The 15,162-nt window shown below is 40.1% G+C and overlaps 4 protein-coding genes across 6 annotated transcripts; 3 read left to right on the plus strand and 1 right to left on the minus strand.

Moving 5' to 3' along the window:
* The first annotated feature begins 250 nt into the window (after positions 1 to 250).
* orc2 (origin recognition complex, subunit 2) lies at positions 251 to 5,422 on the plus strand. The gene is made up of 16 exons (XM_042428494.1): positions 251 to 362; positions 698 to 769; positions 868 to 1,029; positions 2,330 to 2,416; positions 2,556 to 2,645; positions 2,737 to 2,768; positions 2,864 to 2,921; positions 3,035 to 3,354; positions 3,447 to 3,556; positions 3,655 to 3,787; positions 4,025 to 4,121; positions 4,211 to 4,357; positions 4,435 to 4,606; positions 4,708 to 4,769; positions 4,865 to 4,983; positions 5,065 to 5,422. Exons 1-16 carry the CDS (start codon positions 317 to 319, stop codon positions 5,146 to 5,148), a joined length of 1,791 nt encoding a protein of 596 aa, XP_042284428.1. The 5' UTR covers positions 251 to 316; the 3' UTR covers positions 5,149 to 5,422.
* On the minus strand, positions 5,419 to 8,541 carry cfap410 (cilia and flagella associated protein 410). Of its 2 annotated transcripts, none has more exons than XM_042428499.1 (8): positions 7,953 to 8,541; positions 7,089 to 7,175; positions 6,980 to 6,998; positions 6,778 to 6,824; positions 6,366 to 6,595; positions 6,133 to 6,283; positions 5,931 to 6,030; positions 5,419 to 5,851 (listed from the first exon to the last, which is right to left on the minus strand). In XM_042428499.1, exons 2-8 carry the CDS (start codon positions 7,163 to 7,165, stop codon positions 5,696 to 5,698), a joined length of 780 nt encoding a protein of 259 aa, XP_042284433.1. In that variant the 5' UTR covers positions 7,166 to 7,175; positions 7,953 to 8,541; the 3' UTR covers positions 5,419 to 5,695. The 2 variants fall into 2 exon arrangements, with proteins under 2 accessions (XP_042284433.1, XP_042284434.1); XM_042428500.1 differs by lacking the exon at positions 7,953 to 8,541 and adding an exon at positions 7,265 to 7,328.
* rpl37a (ribosomal protein L37a) lies at positions 7,623 to 10,622 on the plus strand. The gene is made up of 4 exons (XM_042428501.1): positions 7,623 to 7,725; positions 8,562 to 8,690; positions 9,060 to 9,142; positions 10,457 to 10,622. The coding sequence occupies exons 1-4, from the start codon at positions 7,723 to 7,725 to the stop codon at positions 10,518 to 10,520; spliced, it is 279 nt and encodes a 92-aa protein (XP_042284435.1). The 5' UTR covers positions 7,623 to 7,722; the 3' UTR covers positions 10,521 to 10,622.
* Positions 10,623 to 11,563: 941 nt separating this feature from the next.
* On the plus strand, positions 11,564 to 14,818 carry LOC121908463 (caspase-8-like). Of its 2 annotated transcripts, none has more exons than XM_042428496.1 (6): positions 11,564 to 11,610; positions 12,587 to 12,933; positions 13,092 to 13,126; positions 13,556 to 13,661; positions 13,756 to 14,302; positions 14,485 to 14,818. In XM_042428496.1, exons 1-6 carry the CDS (start codon positions 11,579 to 11,581, stop codon positions 14,630 to 14,632), a joined length of 1,215 nt encoding a protein of 404 aa, XP_042284430.1. In that variant the 5' UTR covers positions 11,564 to 11,578; the 3' UTR covers positions 14,633 to 14,818. The 2 variants fall into 2 exon arrangements, with proteins under 2 accessions (XP_042284430.1, XP_042284431.1); XM_042428497.1 differs by lacking the exon at positions 11,564 to 11,610 and adding an exon at positions 11,684 to 12,073.
* The last annotated feature ends 344 nt before the right edge of the window (positions 14,819 to 15,162 follow it).

Consider the following 15,162-nt stretch of genomic DNA (forward strand, 5'->3'; position numbering starts at 1 on the left):
TTATCACAACGTTGTTACATAAATATTCAAATTCTTGCATGAAAAAAACAAAGTTGTTCTTGAGATTCTATGTATTTGTCACAAAATGTACATTCATTACATTCTAATTTCTCAAAAACTCATTTATCGGGTGTATATATCATTAATAACAAAAATGTGTTACTAGGTTGATGTGCATCTTGGGAAGTGTTGTTTTTTACCGAAGGAAGCGTTCTGATTGGCCACCGCGTGACCTTTCACTTGTCACGTGGTTTAAAAACTTTAGGAGGATGGCGCGGAAAGTTGCCACACCAGCACAGTGTATAGCTCTCAGTTTATGATACTTTGTTTATGTTCTCCTGGAGCGATATTGACCCTATCAGGTAAGTTACGACTGTTCAGAAACATTATTGAACTTTTCCGTTTTTCTTATTTTACATTCAGCGTGCAGCAGCCGCACATTGCAGCTGAGAGTCTGTCACTCCTACAGCAGGCTGTAACGTCACATTGTCAGCTAACGTTAATGCAAGTTTAACAACGTTACCATGACTGAATTAAAAACCTTCATTGTCAGTTAATCATTCAGCATTGAGAGCCTTAGTGCACGTCTGTATCATGGATATATATATATATATACCTCCATGGTCTGTATGTTTGGTGCTTGTAAAGTCCTGCTAGCTGGTTTCTGTCACACTGTGTTACTTTAATGTCCCTTTAGACATGAGTGTGCTGGAGGTGAAGTTCATTGGGGATGGAGATGTTCTGGAGCACATCGTGGACAAACAGGAGGGTATGGACTACAGATTCATCTTACTTCTGCTAAGATGTTGTTAATGAGCAGCTATCTGTCCTCTTTTATCTCACTACCTGTATGTTTCTATTTGAAAGGTGTGCAGAGCAACTCTGGGTCTGTTCAGAGGATGGTGACGTTTAAGAGCCCAGCTGGACGACGGGCCAGAGAGGGAGCAGAGCATGATGGTTGTGATGATGAAAATGGAGTCCTTGATGAGCAGAACTATGTCCAAGCTTTGGGAACATACAATACAGAAGGTAAATGAAGAAGAGGCTAGTTCTGAAAACACACACACAGATCTCTTCATGTTTGTATAGTAGAGCTGCAGTTATTGGTGGGTTGTCAGAAAATTAATCACAATTTTCATAATTAAATAATTGTTTAAGCAAGTTTTTGAGCTTCCCAAATGTGACTATTTCCTGGTCTTCATTCCCCTCTATGATAATAAACCAATTATCTTTGGGTTTTGGAACGTGGTCGGACTAAACAAGACATTTTGAAGAGTAACTATGGACTATGTGAACTTAAAATTCAATAAACTTTATTTGTCCCCGAGGGGCAGTTAGAATGGCAGGCATATATAAACAGACATTAAAAACATCTATAAAAAGTGGTAACTGTGTTGAGAAAGTGCATAGCTTGTTGGAGTCGAGGGTAGTGGGAGGGGGGAGTTAGATGCTGAGATTAAAGAGTCAAACAGCCTCGGAAACAAAATATCTTCCTCCGTCAGACCTTTGAGCATTTAATGCTACAAGGAGTCTTCCAGAGAGAAGCCATTTAAGGAGGAGGAGTTGAGGATGTGTGAAGGGTCTTGGATGGATGGATCTGACCTCATGGACAGTCTGAAGTGATGCTTCTTAGTTTATTACTAATTATTTTTGAGCAAGTGTAAACTACACTATTGAGGTGCTTCTTGTTTTGGATATTTAAGGACTGATACCAGCAGATGAGTGAAAACGTAAGGATGCTTTCATTAAAACAATTGTAGAAAGAGATGAGTATGGTCCTTGGGACATTTTTCACAATTTACAGACATTTTACAAACTACACAAATAATCCAGAAGATAAATTAATCAATAACAGAAATAATCATATGTTGCATCCCTGTTGTATATCCTCTTCAGACAGTGAATATGTTATTGTACCAGCTGCCAGTTTATTAGGTACACGTAGCTAAAAACTGATTGAGTCTAACACAACATCCCTGCAATAAATCCTTCATGAAGGTTATAATGTTGGTGTTTGTTGAAACAGTTTTAGAGAACTGTTGCTCAAGTTTATGATAATGGAGGCTCGTAGTTTGTGGTGAATGAGACCAAGAGGTGTTTCTACTATTTTGTTCACCCATATATCTATTATATGGGTGTATATCGAGTATATTAACATTTCATAATATCACAATTGGCCAGTTGTGGGATTGACGAAGCCCCGAATCTTCCTGGTACAACTTGAATAAAGCATGAGGTCGTTGTTTTTAGTGCTGCTGCAGTAATAATATAAAAATGATCATTGTAAGTAGATATTCCTCCAGTTACATTGTTTTTGTTTGTCTTACAGAAGATGATGACGGTTTGTCCAGAGTGGCGGGATCCTCAATTTTCACTTTTCAGAAAAACAAACGTGCCCACAGCATGGCCCAGACTGGTGAGATCCTCACACACACACACACACACTGCCACACAGACCTTCTCACATTATATAACATCAACTCTTTTTTAACAGATGATTATTAAGTTGTGTTTAAGGCTATTAAACACTTTTGCCTTTATGTTTTTACACATAGCAAGTGAGTTAGCACGGACGCCTGGGAAAAACGTGACCTTCAGCACAGCCCCGAACACTGAACCATGCACTCCCACCCGAACAGGCCGCAGTGAGTCACACACATCCTCGCTGCCTCTTTGTGTCGGTCTTATCCTGTGTCCATCCACATACAACTAAGTGTACTCTGTCTCTCTATCTAGACCACAGAGGTGAAAGCAGGACACCACAGAGGGTGAGACTAGAAGGAGCTTGTTCACTTGTCTTTATATACACTTCAGACTCACCAACCTTTTAGGACAATGTTAACATCCACTTCTTTTATGACAGAGCAAAAAGGTGCGGTTTGTCTCTACTACACCCCACAGGCTCAGGAAAAGAATGACAAGTAAGTTTAAGGTGTTATAATGAGAATACTGTCCATATTAAAACAGGTAATATGTGTCAAATTAGACACTATCTAGACATCGGCTATTATTTAAATCTTTTTGATATTTTCAGCTCCAAGCCTCCGGTCAGACAGCGACAGTGAGCTGTCACCTTCAGACTCTGGGGAAGAGGAGGAGGAGGAGGATGAAGATGGGATGGAGGAAGAGCAGAAAGTGAAGAAAGAGGACAAGGAGAACCTAAAGACCCCAAGAACGCCTAGTAAAGGTTTATCTGCAGCTCTCTACAAGACTCCCGCCAAAAAGAGCAAGAACACCTCTGAATCCCTCAACCAGCCCACTATGATTGAGGAGTACTTTGAGGCCCACAGCAGTTCAAAAGTCTTAACATCAGACCGCACACTCGAGCGTTTACACACCCCTAAACTCGACAGGGTCTGTATATAACGGCCAGCGTTCTCAGTGTGTTCATTGAGCTGCTTCACTGTGTTGTATAAGTAGAGTACATCTTTATTTTGTGTTTGCAGGAGACGCTGGTCCAGCTTTTAGAAGGAAAACTGCCCTGCTACTCGAAAGAGATCCAGCAGCTCCACAACAAACACAGAAAGCACTTTAGCAAATGGATGTTACAGTTACAGTAAGTGTGGTTTGCACTTTCTTTACTGCACACGTTTTCGTAGTATTTAAACAACAATACAAGACAGAAATTGTCTGTGTGTGTGTGTGTGTGTGTAGGTTGGGGTTCAGTGTGCTGGTCTACGGTTTAGGCAGCAAAAAAGCTCTGCTGGAGGACTTCCGTGTGTCTCACTTGTCTCAAGAAATCCACCTCGTGATCAATGGATTCTTCCCCTCTATCACTCTGAAATCGGTCAGTATCCACACACAAACAAGAAGAAAAAACGCTTTGAGTAAAAGTGCGTAGTGTATTTGACAGCTTATATGAAAAATAAAGTTTGGACATAAAAGGAGCACAAGTGACAAACGTCCATCAACTGCTAGAAAACATTAAAAAAGAAACACTGCAGCAATATTGATATAGTTGGAATTTTTTTTTTTGCTTTTTTCTTCTATCTTTGTCCATGAACATGCTATACTTTAATTGCAGATTTTAAATGCTCTGACGTGTGAGGCTCTAGAGTACCAGGGAAGTTTCCGAACCCCCTCTGACCAGATCCAGTACATCTCTCAGACCCTTAAAGACAGTGAGTGCGTCTGAGTCTTATTATAAAATCAAAGCTTGTTTTAAATCTTTGAGCTCTTTGTGTTTTACAATTGAAGCTTTTCCTCGCAGGTCCAGATCTCCATGTGTACCTGCTAATCCATAATATCGATGGAGCAATGCTGCGAGGAGAAAAGACCCAGAGTGCACTGGGGCAGCTTGCATCCCTGCCCAACCTTCACTTGGTGGCTTCTATCGACCACATCCATGGTCCACTGGGTGAGTGTTTGTTAATGTGTGTCCTGCAGTGTTAATAAATGATCCATCATAGCTGAATGTGTCCTGTGTGTTCTCAGTGTGGGACCAGTTCAAGCAGAGCCAGTTTAACTGGTTGTGGTGGGAGTGTGTGACGTTCCAGCACTACGCAGAAGAGACGTCGTATGAAAACTCTCTCCTGGTGCAGCAGACTGGCGCTCTTGCTCTGTCCTCCCTTACACACGTGCTGCGCAGCTTGACATCCAATGCAAGGTACCATTTACACCTTAATTATGATTTATTTTCAGAGCTGTTAAAGGAAACTGTTAATTCTTCACGGCCGTGTGTCTCCGCTCTTTTTTTTTTTTTTTCAGAGGAATTTTCAAACTGCTGGTGAAATTTCAGCTGGAAAACAGAGACAATCCTTCATACGCAGGTGCGCACACATTCAAAACTTCAAAACACTGAACAGATTTTTTTGCTTTGCTTTATGATCATAATGTTTTCTATCACTGTTTGTGCCACATGCAGGATTGTCCTTCCAAGATTTCTACCAGCGTTGTCGAGAGGCGTTCTTGGTGAACTCTGACCTCACACTGAGGACTCAGCTGACTGAGTTCAGAGACCACAAACTCATACGAACACGCAAGGTTGGAGTCCTGTTTGATTTCACAAATCATATTCAAAAGCAGATTGGAATCTATCTTACATGTATTCCCATGATTGTCCAGGGTGCAGATGGAGTGGAGTACCTGATCGTCCCTGTGGACACCAACACACTGACGGATTTCCTGGAGAATGAGGAGGGTGACTGAGAAGAAAAGGCTTTTTGACTCTGATCAACTACAGTCCATGGAACAACTTTTCCAGCAAATAGATACAGAAGGCCCAGTTACATCTGATTAACATAAGACACAAACCCAATATACAGCCAATCCACAGTTTAATTAAATAGTTTGAGTCAAATAGTTGCTGAAATGTTTTGCCCTAAATGCCCCTTTGTAGCACTGTGACTTTCACATTGTGTGTTTTGATGCATACACGGTTTCTGCTTACATCTGTGAAATTAAAATCAACACTGAAAGTTAATGTATTGCAATTTTATTTAATTACAGAAATAGATTTGCATTCAGCAAAACATACATTCTTTTGTTCTTACAAGGCAGGCAGGCATGCGGCTCTAAAAAAAAAAAAAAAAAAAAAAGCCAAGTTTTATGTGTGAAAACTGGACTGAAAAGATCAGTAAAAATCAAATCACATGCGTATTGCAATCGGAGGGGGGTGTGAAGGTTGTGGTTCTGTGAGTTTAAGGTGGAAGAGGGGAGTGTGAGGTTTGGCCCTGAGTGCAAGCTATGAAATGTTTCAGTGTTGGATGTCAGCAGTTTTCTGTGTGTGTAGTGATTCTCCAGAGTCCAGTGTGTAATTCTGGAGTCTGTTCTGCGTAGCTGTGTGTACAACATGTAGCTCCTCTTCATCCAAATCCCTCAGCAGCAGCAGCACTGCATCAAGAGTGTGTGTCTGAAAATAAAATACAATTTTCAATATTCAAAAGTCCTTTTTAGCTTTAAGGGAGTATTGCTTAGAAATAAGAGGCTACCTTTCTCATAGATAGTCTGGTGTCTCTGGTTGACGGAGAAGAAAGAGAGGGGAACTTGTCTCTGGAAAGGGGCTTCATCCCCAACTCTTCCCGGATTTTACTAGAAACAAAAATCGTTTGTTCTTAATATGTCTACATTTGTTTGGCAGCTAAAGAATTTTCTGTTTTTTGGTGAGTGTTTGTGTCAATCCACAGGACTTACTTGGTCTCCTCCATGTTATAGTTGAGCGGGTCATTCTCTGTCTCTGCGTCTGGATGACCATTAGCAGAAGGCTGGTTCTGGACAGTGCTTGGGGGTGTGGTGACCTCTTCACCCTCCATGAGAGCCAATGCAATCTCATCCTCTGTCACTACTGCACACATAAACACACAAAAATACGTAAAACACTACACGTATGCTTCATTATAGGCGTGTAAATCACCTCTGAAGCTCACCTTGGTTGTCTAGCTTCTGGAGGCGAGGCAGGCAGCGCAGCACAGTGAGGCGATACTGGCTGGAGTCAGTTCCACAACAAGGGTTTTCAGCTAACCAGAGAACTCTGAGGCGCGTCAACGGACGCAAATGAGAGAGCTCAGAGAGTGAAGGGATCATGTTCCTTCTCAGGTAGAGCTCACACAGAGACAGGCAGCCAGCCAGAGGAGAGAGAGACAATATGCTGTTGACACTGCAGAAAGAGAGAGAGAGAGGAAAGAGCATCACAGCAAGGATTCATGGATCATCCCAATTGAGCCACTGCCAGTGTAACAGTGTCATGTTGTCAGTGTGAACAGTGGCTTTGTGTGTGTGTGTGTGTGTGTGTGTGTCAGAGAGGGAGACAGCATGGAGACCAAAACATTAAATACCAACCTCAGTGTCAGCACCTCGATGTTGGGCATTTGAGAGAAGATGGAAATCTGAGAGCATAATGGGACAGTTCAAACATTATTGCATATATATATTCACATAACCTGATCTTAAACGATAAAAAAACCTGACTAAAGAAGTATATTTGGACAAGAATGAGAAGCTAACCAAACATGACACCCATCAGCTGTTTTTGACTACTCACATCAGTCAGGTTGCATCCCCTGCAAAAATGAAAAGCAACGTTAACACAAACTTATAAACACAGATCAACAAAATAACTGGCATGCTATAAATTTAACACCTAAACTTACCAGCAGTTCAGTTTCTTCACGCTATCCAAGTCGGAGGCCTTAGCCTTAGCAAGAACCAGTTTACGTGTCAGCTTCATAGCACATCACCTAAATACGAGGTCGACAAACAATCTTTTCAATGCACTTTATCTTCACGAACAACAGAGGCCGCATTACAGCAAGCTAAGTGGACAAACATTTGAATGCAGCAGCGGGGACATCGTTCCTGTCCACCACACGAACACGCATGCGCGTATCCACTGAGGCGTCCTTAGTTACACGTCAATATAATAATAATAATACATTTAATTTATACCGCATTTTTCGTTCATAGTGAAACTCAGAGTGCTGCAGTATTACTAACATAGAACACACAACATAAAGAAAATAATAACAATAAGAGCTTCGATGAAAAAGTATTATTTTATTATATATATTTGCAGTATAATTTAGAAATATGTTTTAGTTAGCAGATGTAACAGCAACACCGAGACGATATTTTTAAATATAGTTTTAGTGTTATTTTCATTTTAAAGTATCAACGGGATTAGTAAACCGCAAAAACTCCAACTCCCACAATGCATCGTAAAAAACCGGGTAAATCGCGCCTGCGCGCTACGCAATCCCTCTTTGGACCTACGTCTCCACTGAAACGATGGTGAGCCGAGAATGTCCCCTTCATAATCTGTCTCAATCTAACATTTTCTATGCTATAAATGATATAATCACATCTCCAAAGGCTCTGCAATGTCCTTGTTTATCAGACCGGAGCCTCATTTGTGTTAGTTTGTGATCGATTCAACAGTATAAAACGATGTTTTCATGTCTTCTTGCTACAGTAATGGCTGCCACCACTGCTATACTAGGGTGGTCACATTAGCTTACCGGCTGTCGGTAAAACGGGTTTCAGGCTTTTAATGAAAGCGAAGTAGCATGTCACATTGCCCAACAAGAGTTAGCTTTCTTAAATTATGGTCCAAAGTTGGAATTTTGGGTCAGCTAGGCGGCTAACTTAGCAAGAGGAAGCTAGTGTAGGTTACATCGCTGTCGACAGGAGTTCAGTCACCCTGAATCTACGTTTTTATGCAGCCTAACTATTCAAATACTTGCAGTGATGTGACACTATACATTAGACTGAATATTACTGCCTCCCTAAACAAGTTTGTCCAGGATATGTTGCCCAGGAACCACTTTATGAACCAAGAATATTTCAGAATCTTAATAGGCTAAGTATGTTCATACATACAAGGAATTTGACTCAGGTTTAATGGCCCTTGATGTACTTGGACACAATAACAACACAATGATCTATAGAAATATACACAAGGAATGACTGAGTGAAATCTTTTCTGTGAGGTGTAAACAGGATACAAATGGTGCAAAGAAGTGGAGTGAATGGAGTATTGGACAGTGATTAGAATTACTAATTGTAATGTTAAACCTGTTTTAATGTTGCACACTGAGTCATTGTGTTGTATGTTCATGTTTCCTCAGGCCAAACGCACCAAGAAGGTGGGGATCGTCGGTAAATACGGCACGCGTTATGGCGCGTCGCTGAGGAAGATGGTCAAGAAAATTGAAATCTCCCAGCACGCTAAGTACACCTGCTCATTCTGTGGCAAGGTAAGGACAGCCGAAGGAATCGTCAAAAGGCTATTCTGTAATGGATGATCTAATGCACAAAACACTATGGTTGTTCATTGTTTGTACTGGATTGAAGAGGAAGGCGTGCAGCAGATTGCACAGACTTGAATGAATAAGTGAATGAACTTAGTATAACATCTTGCATGCACAGAACGCAGCTCAGAGTGCTTTACAGTTCAACAGCAAGTTTAAAACCATACAGAAGAGAAAGAGAAGACCGTGCATATAAAATAGACTTGAATGCCAATGATGTACACTCCAACATAGATGTTAAGGTGTTGCATCTGGACAAACTGACAAAATTAACCTTTTTGTAACTTCTGTTAATGTGCTACTTTCCACTTACAGACCAAGATGAAGAGGAGGGCTGTGGGTATCTGGCACTGTGGGTCCTGCATGAAGACCGTGGCTGGAGGAGCCTGGACGTACAAGTAGGTTTCTTTTTACTTACTGTTGATGACTATATTTAAAAAAATACAGCAATCCTATTTTTGCCTTCAGCATGGTGCAGTTCAGGGCATTTTTGCATTATTAGACTGTAAATGGTCAGAACTCAGGTGTATCTGCGGAGCAAGCGGCCATACAGTTGTTCTCACCTACAGAGCTGGATGTCTCCTAATTTTCAATTAATTTCTCAGTCTATAATTCAGAAAATAGTGAAACATACCTTTTACAATTTCCCAGAGTCCAAGTTGACAAATCTTGAAATGGTTTATTTTGCCCCACCAGCAGTCCAAAATTCAGAGACTCAGTTTACAACTGTGCAAAGCCCCGAAAGACACGACTTTCCAGAACAGCTGCTGTGTTGTTCAATTTAAAAATTGAAAGTGAACAGTAATGACAGTCTGGAGAAAGTGTATTCATCAAGTCAGATGTAGGAAGGGTTCGTTTGTGTCAATGGGCGCATAAATCATCCAGTAGAAAAGCCTAATTGAAGTATCTTGAAGTAATAGCTGTGAACTTGCCAGATCATATTAAAAAATTACTGGATGGCGTCGCCAAGTTACCACCATACCTGAATTCAACATTAATTAATTAAACAGTGTCCACAGTGCTTTCAAATGAAGCGTTTCTGTGATTGCTGGCAGCCTATTGCTTGTTACTGGGAAAGCCTTGTTCCTGAATACTGTCTACAAAGATGTCACACAGGTTCTGTAAATTTAAGGCTGAGACTAATTAAGAGGACTTGGTGGTAAACATAGTTGGCCAAATCTTAAGATTGCACGCCATCAAGTTAAAGCTTAAATGCATCAAGTTAAAGCTTAAACGCATGGCAGTAGACACGTCTTCACAGGCTGCGTAGTAAAAACAGCATTAGCAAAGCAGCAGCTTCAGTTCTCCGTCAGTGCCTGCACAGGATGTGTTCAGGCTCAGTATTGAGTGTAGGTGACCTGTGTTTTGGCAGAGCCCAACACACAATCACAGTAGTTGCATGTGTAAAACACAAGCATGTGTAGACGCACCCAAATACTACTATAAATGAAACATGTGAACACCTGTACAGAAGATTTGCTTTTATTATCTTCATACAAACAGCCATTAACAGAAAAATCTTCATAAAAGTGAATCTGCCTTCATGCTTGTATGTGGAGCAACACGTAAGTTTTTCTCAAGTAGGTTTTAGGAATTAAGACGAGCTCCTATTAAACTTTATGGTCATGTGGTTGGTGGGAATCTTCTGATTGTGGAAGTTGGTGTATTCATTAAAATGCAAGTCTGAAGAAATGTTTTTGTTTTCTTTGCAGCACAACTTCTGCTGTCACAGTAAAGTCTGCAATCAGGAGGCTGAAGGAGCTGAAGGACCAGTAAACCAGTGCGATGATCACTGGTGGATTTGGGACTTTGTTTTCTATAATTTTACCGACCTGGACATGGCCTCAACATCTATGAATAAAGCAGTCTGGAGCGGAAGTCTTTGTTTGTGTCTTTGTACATGTTTTATTGTATATCAGTGAAATCAAATCTTGTGGGCCGCTATTACAAGGAAATGTCTCACCAGCCCAACATGAGTGAGAAAGCTCAGGCTGCCTATAAAGTTGTACCATCACAGGCAGGACAGCTTTCCTGGTACATTTGCATACAAGTGTGACAGTAAACTGGTTATCTTGGATTTTTGTGGCAGTACACAACTGCACTGCTCTGCTGGTAAATTAGACAAGTAACCTACAGATTCATGGGAGTTAATGCTATGAGTTAAAAGTATGCTGTATTTTCTTCTGTGGACAGTGAAGTGAAAATCTTTGTTTAAAATGATTTGCTTCATGGTGAGTTTTGGCGGTTTGGATCCTAAGCTGATGAAATACTGCCAACTATAGAGCAGAAGGTGACACATTATCATGAAGGCTCAACAAGGCAACACATGTTTAATGGAAAGTAAGAATGTTTTGAGAAATATATACAAAGAGCTGAAATATAGAATAAAGACATTTTTTCCTGCAGGTATTAAACTTGCTGACACAGGTGTAGTATTAGTCACGGCTCTGTTTCTTGTACCTGCCAGTTTTATGGCTCCGTCATGATTTACTGGCACTCCTGACCTGATTAAAGCAGTCAACACCTGTGTATTATCTGTGGTGACAAACATCTTACCGCTACTGAGGGGTCGAATAATCTATCAGTGTTAAAACAGTAATACAAACCTCCTTTTCTTGAGCTAATGAAGTGTATCAGTTTATTACAGTATTGATCCAGTGTGAAAATCTAGTAACTGTCATCCAGAACAAACAATGTATGACGGTACCTGGTACTGCAAAAGTACTATATCATGTACTAAAACTGTTAACAAATGTTATTCATTGAAGAGACAAGACAAAGACATGTTAACATATAGTGGGTCGGTCGTGGTTCAGGATGTGGGTTCAGGGGTCATGGTGAGGGTGTGGTCAGGACGGGTCGCCAGGTAAAATACAACAACTACAAGCGATGCTTTGAAATGTTATTTCGGTCTATTTATATATCAATTCATATACACACATACATAGACACATAAAAAGAGGCAGATAGTCAAATACCATAGTTGAAAACAACACAATAACAACTTAAAGGTTTCTGCAGACTGAAGTTACAGTTTATAATGTCTCCCTTTCAACAACACGTCATATTTAATCTCAAATAGTAATTATACCCTGTCCTTCTATACAGGTGTTTCTTTCTGATCATTTTCATACTTGTTTTGTAGGTTATTTTTAAACTTTTTTAAAAAACTAACATAAGTGTCGTAAATGTCTTCAGTTCCTCACTACAGCTGTTCAAAGAATAAGTCATCACCGACCTTTAAGTTTTAAAAACGAAAGCAAACTGCCAGTTTTCTTTTTACGGGCACCTGAACAGGTATTTCCACCGACAAGGCAAAACGTCTGACAGTAAGTTAACAATGTTTTATTTAATCAACACTAGTGTATTGTACTGAATGCTTCAGTTTAGTGAACATGATCTTGTTGTTATACGGTGCTTTACATTCTGTCGTCGTAGAAAAGCGGTAAAGTTAGCCGAGAAATAGTCTGATGTAAAACAGGATTAAACGACAGAAGTTTGCTTGAATCCAAACGAGCTCGTTTAAAATCCATATTAACGTATTTTGCAGGGAAACCAGGCACACATGCAACTGAATTTGACAGTAGAAACCTGTTGCCTTAATCTCACTGGAGTGAAATGCTACAAAATGAGTAATTATAGTGTAATATGTGCCATATGGCTCTGAGTGATGAAGCTATGAAACTATAGCCTATTAGTTTCCAAAAACAGGGTTTGACTCCAAGGGTAATAAAGCAGAAACCCAGTATTCCTGTATTGACTGGTGCACTTTAAGAGCAACAGGAAAAACATGTTTTTCTCATGAATATCTTGTTGTTTGTGTCTCTGCGTCTCTATTTCAGATTCATCATGTCAGCCAAAGACACAGTGAGACGTAATAAAACAGCCATTCTAGAGACTTTGTGTGGAGACCAAAAGCTGATCCTCAACAAGGTTTATGAGAAGAAACTTATAACTCTGCGTGAGTACAACAACCTTAAAAGCATCAACAGAGAAGATGTAGAGGGGCACGTCATTGCACTTGTGGATAAGATCATGGATAAAGGAGAGGACACCTGCCGAGACTTCCTGAACCTCCTGCAAACCGATGAGGACGTGAAGACGACTTTCCCAGACTTGAAGAACATACAAAAGAATGACACCTGCCGTTTACCTTTGCCTGTCCAAGCAACTCGTTCAGTTAACAGTGGTATGTTAACACACACAAGTTCAGTACAGAAATGACTGTCTAGCATTCCTCATATAGAAGCCCATGGTGTGTTTCACATGAAACAACTTACGGCTTCATCAAAAAGTACAGAGTTTCATGTTGGGAAGTATAATTCTGTTTTACTCTGATTTCCGCAGATGGTCCTTCACAAGAGAGCAAAAGGCGGAAGGAGGTGAGGTCTTTACCTAAACATGAAACAGCACACGTTGTTACAATGCTTGAATCAGTATGTTTATGCAGACTTTCTTAAAAAGACACAAGACGGAGTTTAAATACTTTTTCCTCCTCACAGATTACTACAAGACATGTTGTCATTGCAAGGCTTGCAGACAGATGCTTATTAGCGCATATTAGCTTAGTAATACTGTTATATCTCATAAAAGATACACAAGGAAATAGAAGTAAATATAATCCCTTAAAGGAGAGGTTTACAATTTTTCAAGTATCTACTGAATTTACAGTCTTTTAGTGAAAATGTGAACCCGTCCTTTAAGTAAAACTCTAAGTAAAGTATTTGAATGTCAGAAATGATCCACTCCAGTCAGTTTCAACATCAGGTTGTAGAAATGTCCAACTGTAGTTCTGTTTTCATTGTTTTTAGGACGACCAGTATCAGTTGAACGGCCATCCTGTCGGCCTCTGTGTGATCATAAACAACGAGAATTTCATGGATGGCAGAGTGAGAAGAGGAACCGACAAAGATGCTCGTATGTAGCGGAGGAGACAGATTCACAATTTTACATTATTGTCTTGTTTATTGGTGGTTTAAACTTCAAGTTTTTTAACTTAAATTTTCTGCAGGAAGTTTGGCAGAGGTGTTCAGCTGGCTGGGCTTCAGAGTGCTGATGTGTAAAGATCAAACCAGGGACCAGATGGATCGTGCACTGAAAGTCTTTGCCTCTCTGGACGACGTCTCTCAGCTGCAGGAGTTCAACGTAGAGGAGTGGTCTGGCAGTGGATTCACTGGTCTTCAGGAGGCTCCTAAACATGGCGATGCCTTCATCTGCTGTGTTCTGAGTCACGGATTACTGGGTGTTGTTTCAGGGACTGATTGCGAGCACCTCTCCATTAAACAAATGACTACAACATTCAAGGCGACAGATCACTCAGCTCTCACTGGCAAGCCCAAAGTGTTCCTGATCCAGTCCTGCCAGGGGGAGGATCCACAGCCAGGAGTGTTATCACCAGATCTGCAGGCTGACGATTCTGAATCAATGTTCATCCCTCGGGAAGCCGATTTTCTGGTTGCCATTGCCACTGTTGAAGATTATGTATCAATGAGACATATAATTGATGGGAGCTGGTTTATCCAGTCTGTGTGTCAGCAGTTAAAGGAGGGCTGTCTGAGGTAAATATAAAACTCAAAATTATATGTTGAAATATTTACTAGTAAAAAATGATAAACTTCTCTGCTCCACAATATTTCATCAACCTGTTGATATTCTAGTTAATGCAATGTATACTGTACCATTTATCTGATCATAGCACTGACAGTGAGTAATATGTTTTATATGCTGCATATTGTTTCAGGGGTGAGGACGCCGTCACAATCCTTCACCGTGTCAACAGTGAAGTAAGCCAGAAAGAGGGCTCCCGTAACCTAGGTAAAGCCAAGCAGATGCCTGAAGTTAGGTTCACGCTGAGGAAGAAACTTGTGTTGTCACCACATGACAACTGAAGCTTCATCTCCACAAATCTTGCAAACACATTATGTCTCATGTCTTAAATTAGGCATGTGTTTTCTTAAAATTGATCTTTTATCTTTCTTTGTCACTGTAAAGCTTTTATTTTTTAATCATCACATTGAATCATTGCCTTTTAAATTGTAGGCCTATATTGTTTTAATAAACCTTTTAACTTTGAACATCAGCTATATGGAGTCATACTTCTTCTATTTTAGAAACACAATAAATGTAGAATACTGGTTTATATATATGTATATATATACATACACACACACAAATTTAGGCATATTCATGGTTATTAATGGACATAAAAATGACAAAAACTGTCACAACAAAGGTCTGTCATTTAAAGCTGTTTCAGTTTGAATAATGTATATATAATAATATATATCTACCCGTATGCCTGTAAGTGGAGCAACACTTACATCCAAGACCAAACCAAAAATCAAATTCCAATATAATTTCCAACCAATTGTGTCAAAACTAAATAATAACAGTTCGCTTTTAAGGCAGCACCTCAAGT

Source organism: Thunnus maccoyii, chromosome 12 (genome assembly GCF_910596095.1).
Source record: "Thunnus maccoyii chromosome 12, fThuMac1.1, whole genome shotgun sequence".
Lineage (NCBI taxonomy): Eukaryota > Metazoa > Chordata > Actinopteri > Scombriformes > Scombridae > Thunnus > Thunnus maccoyii.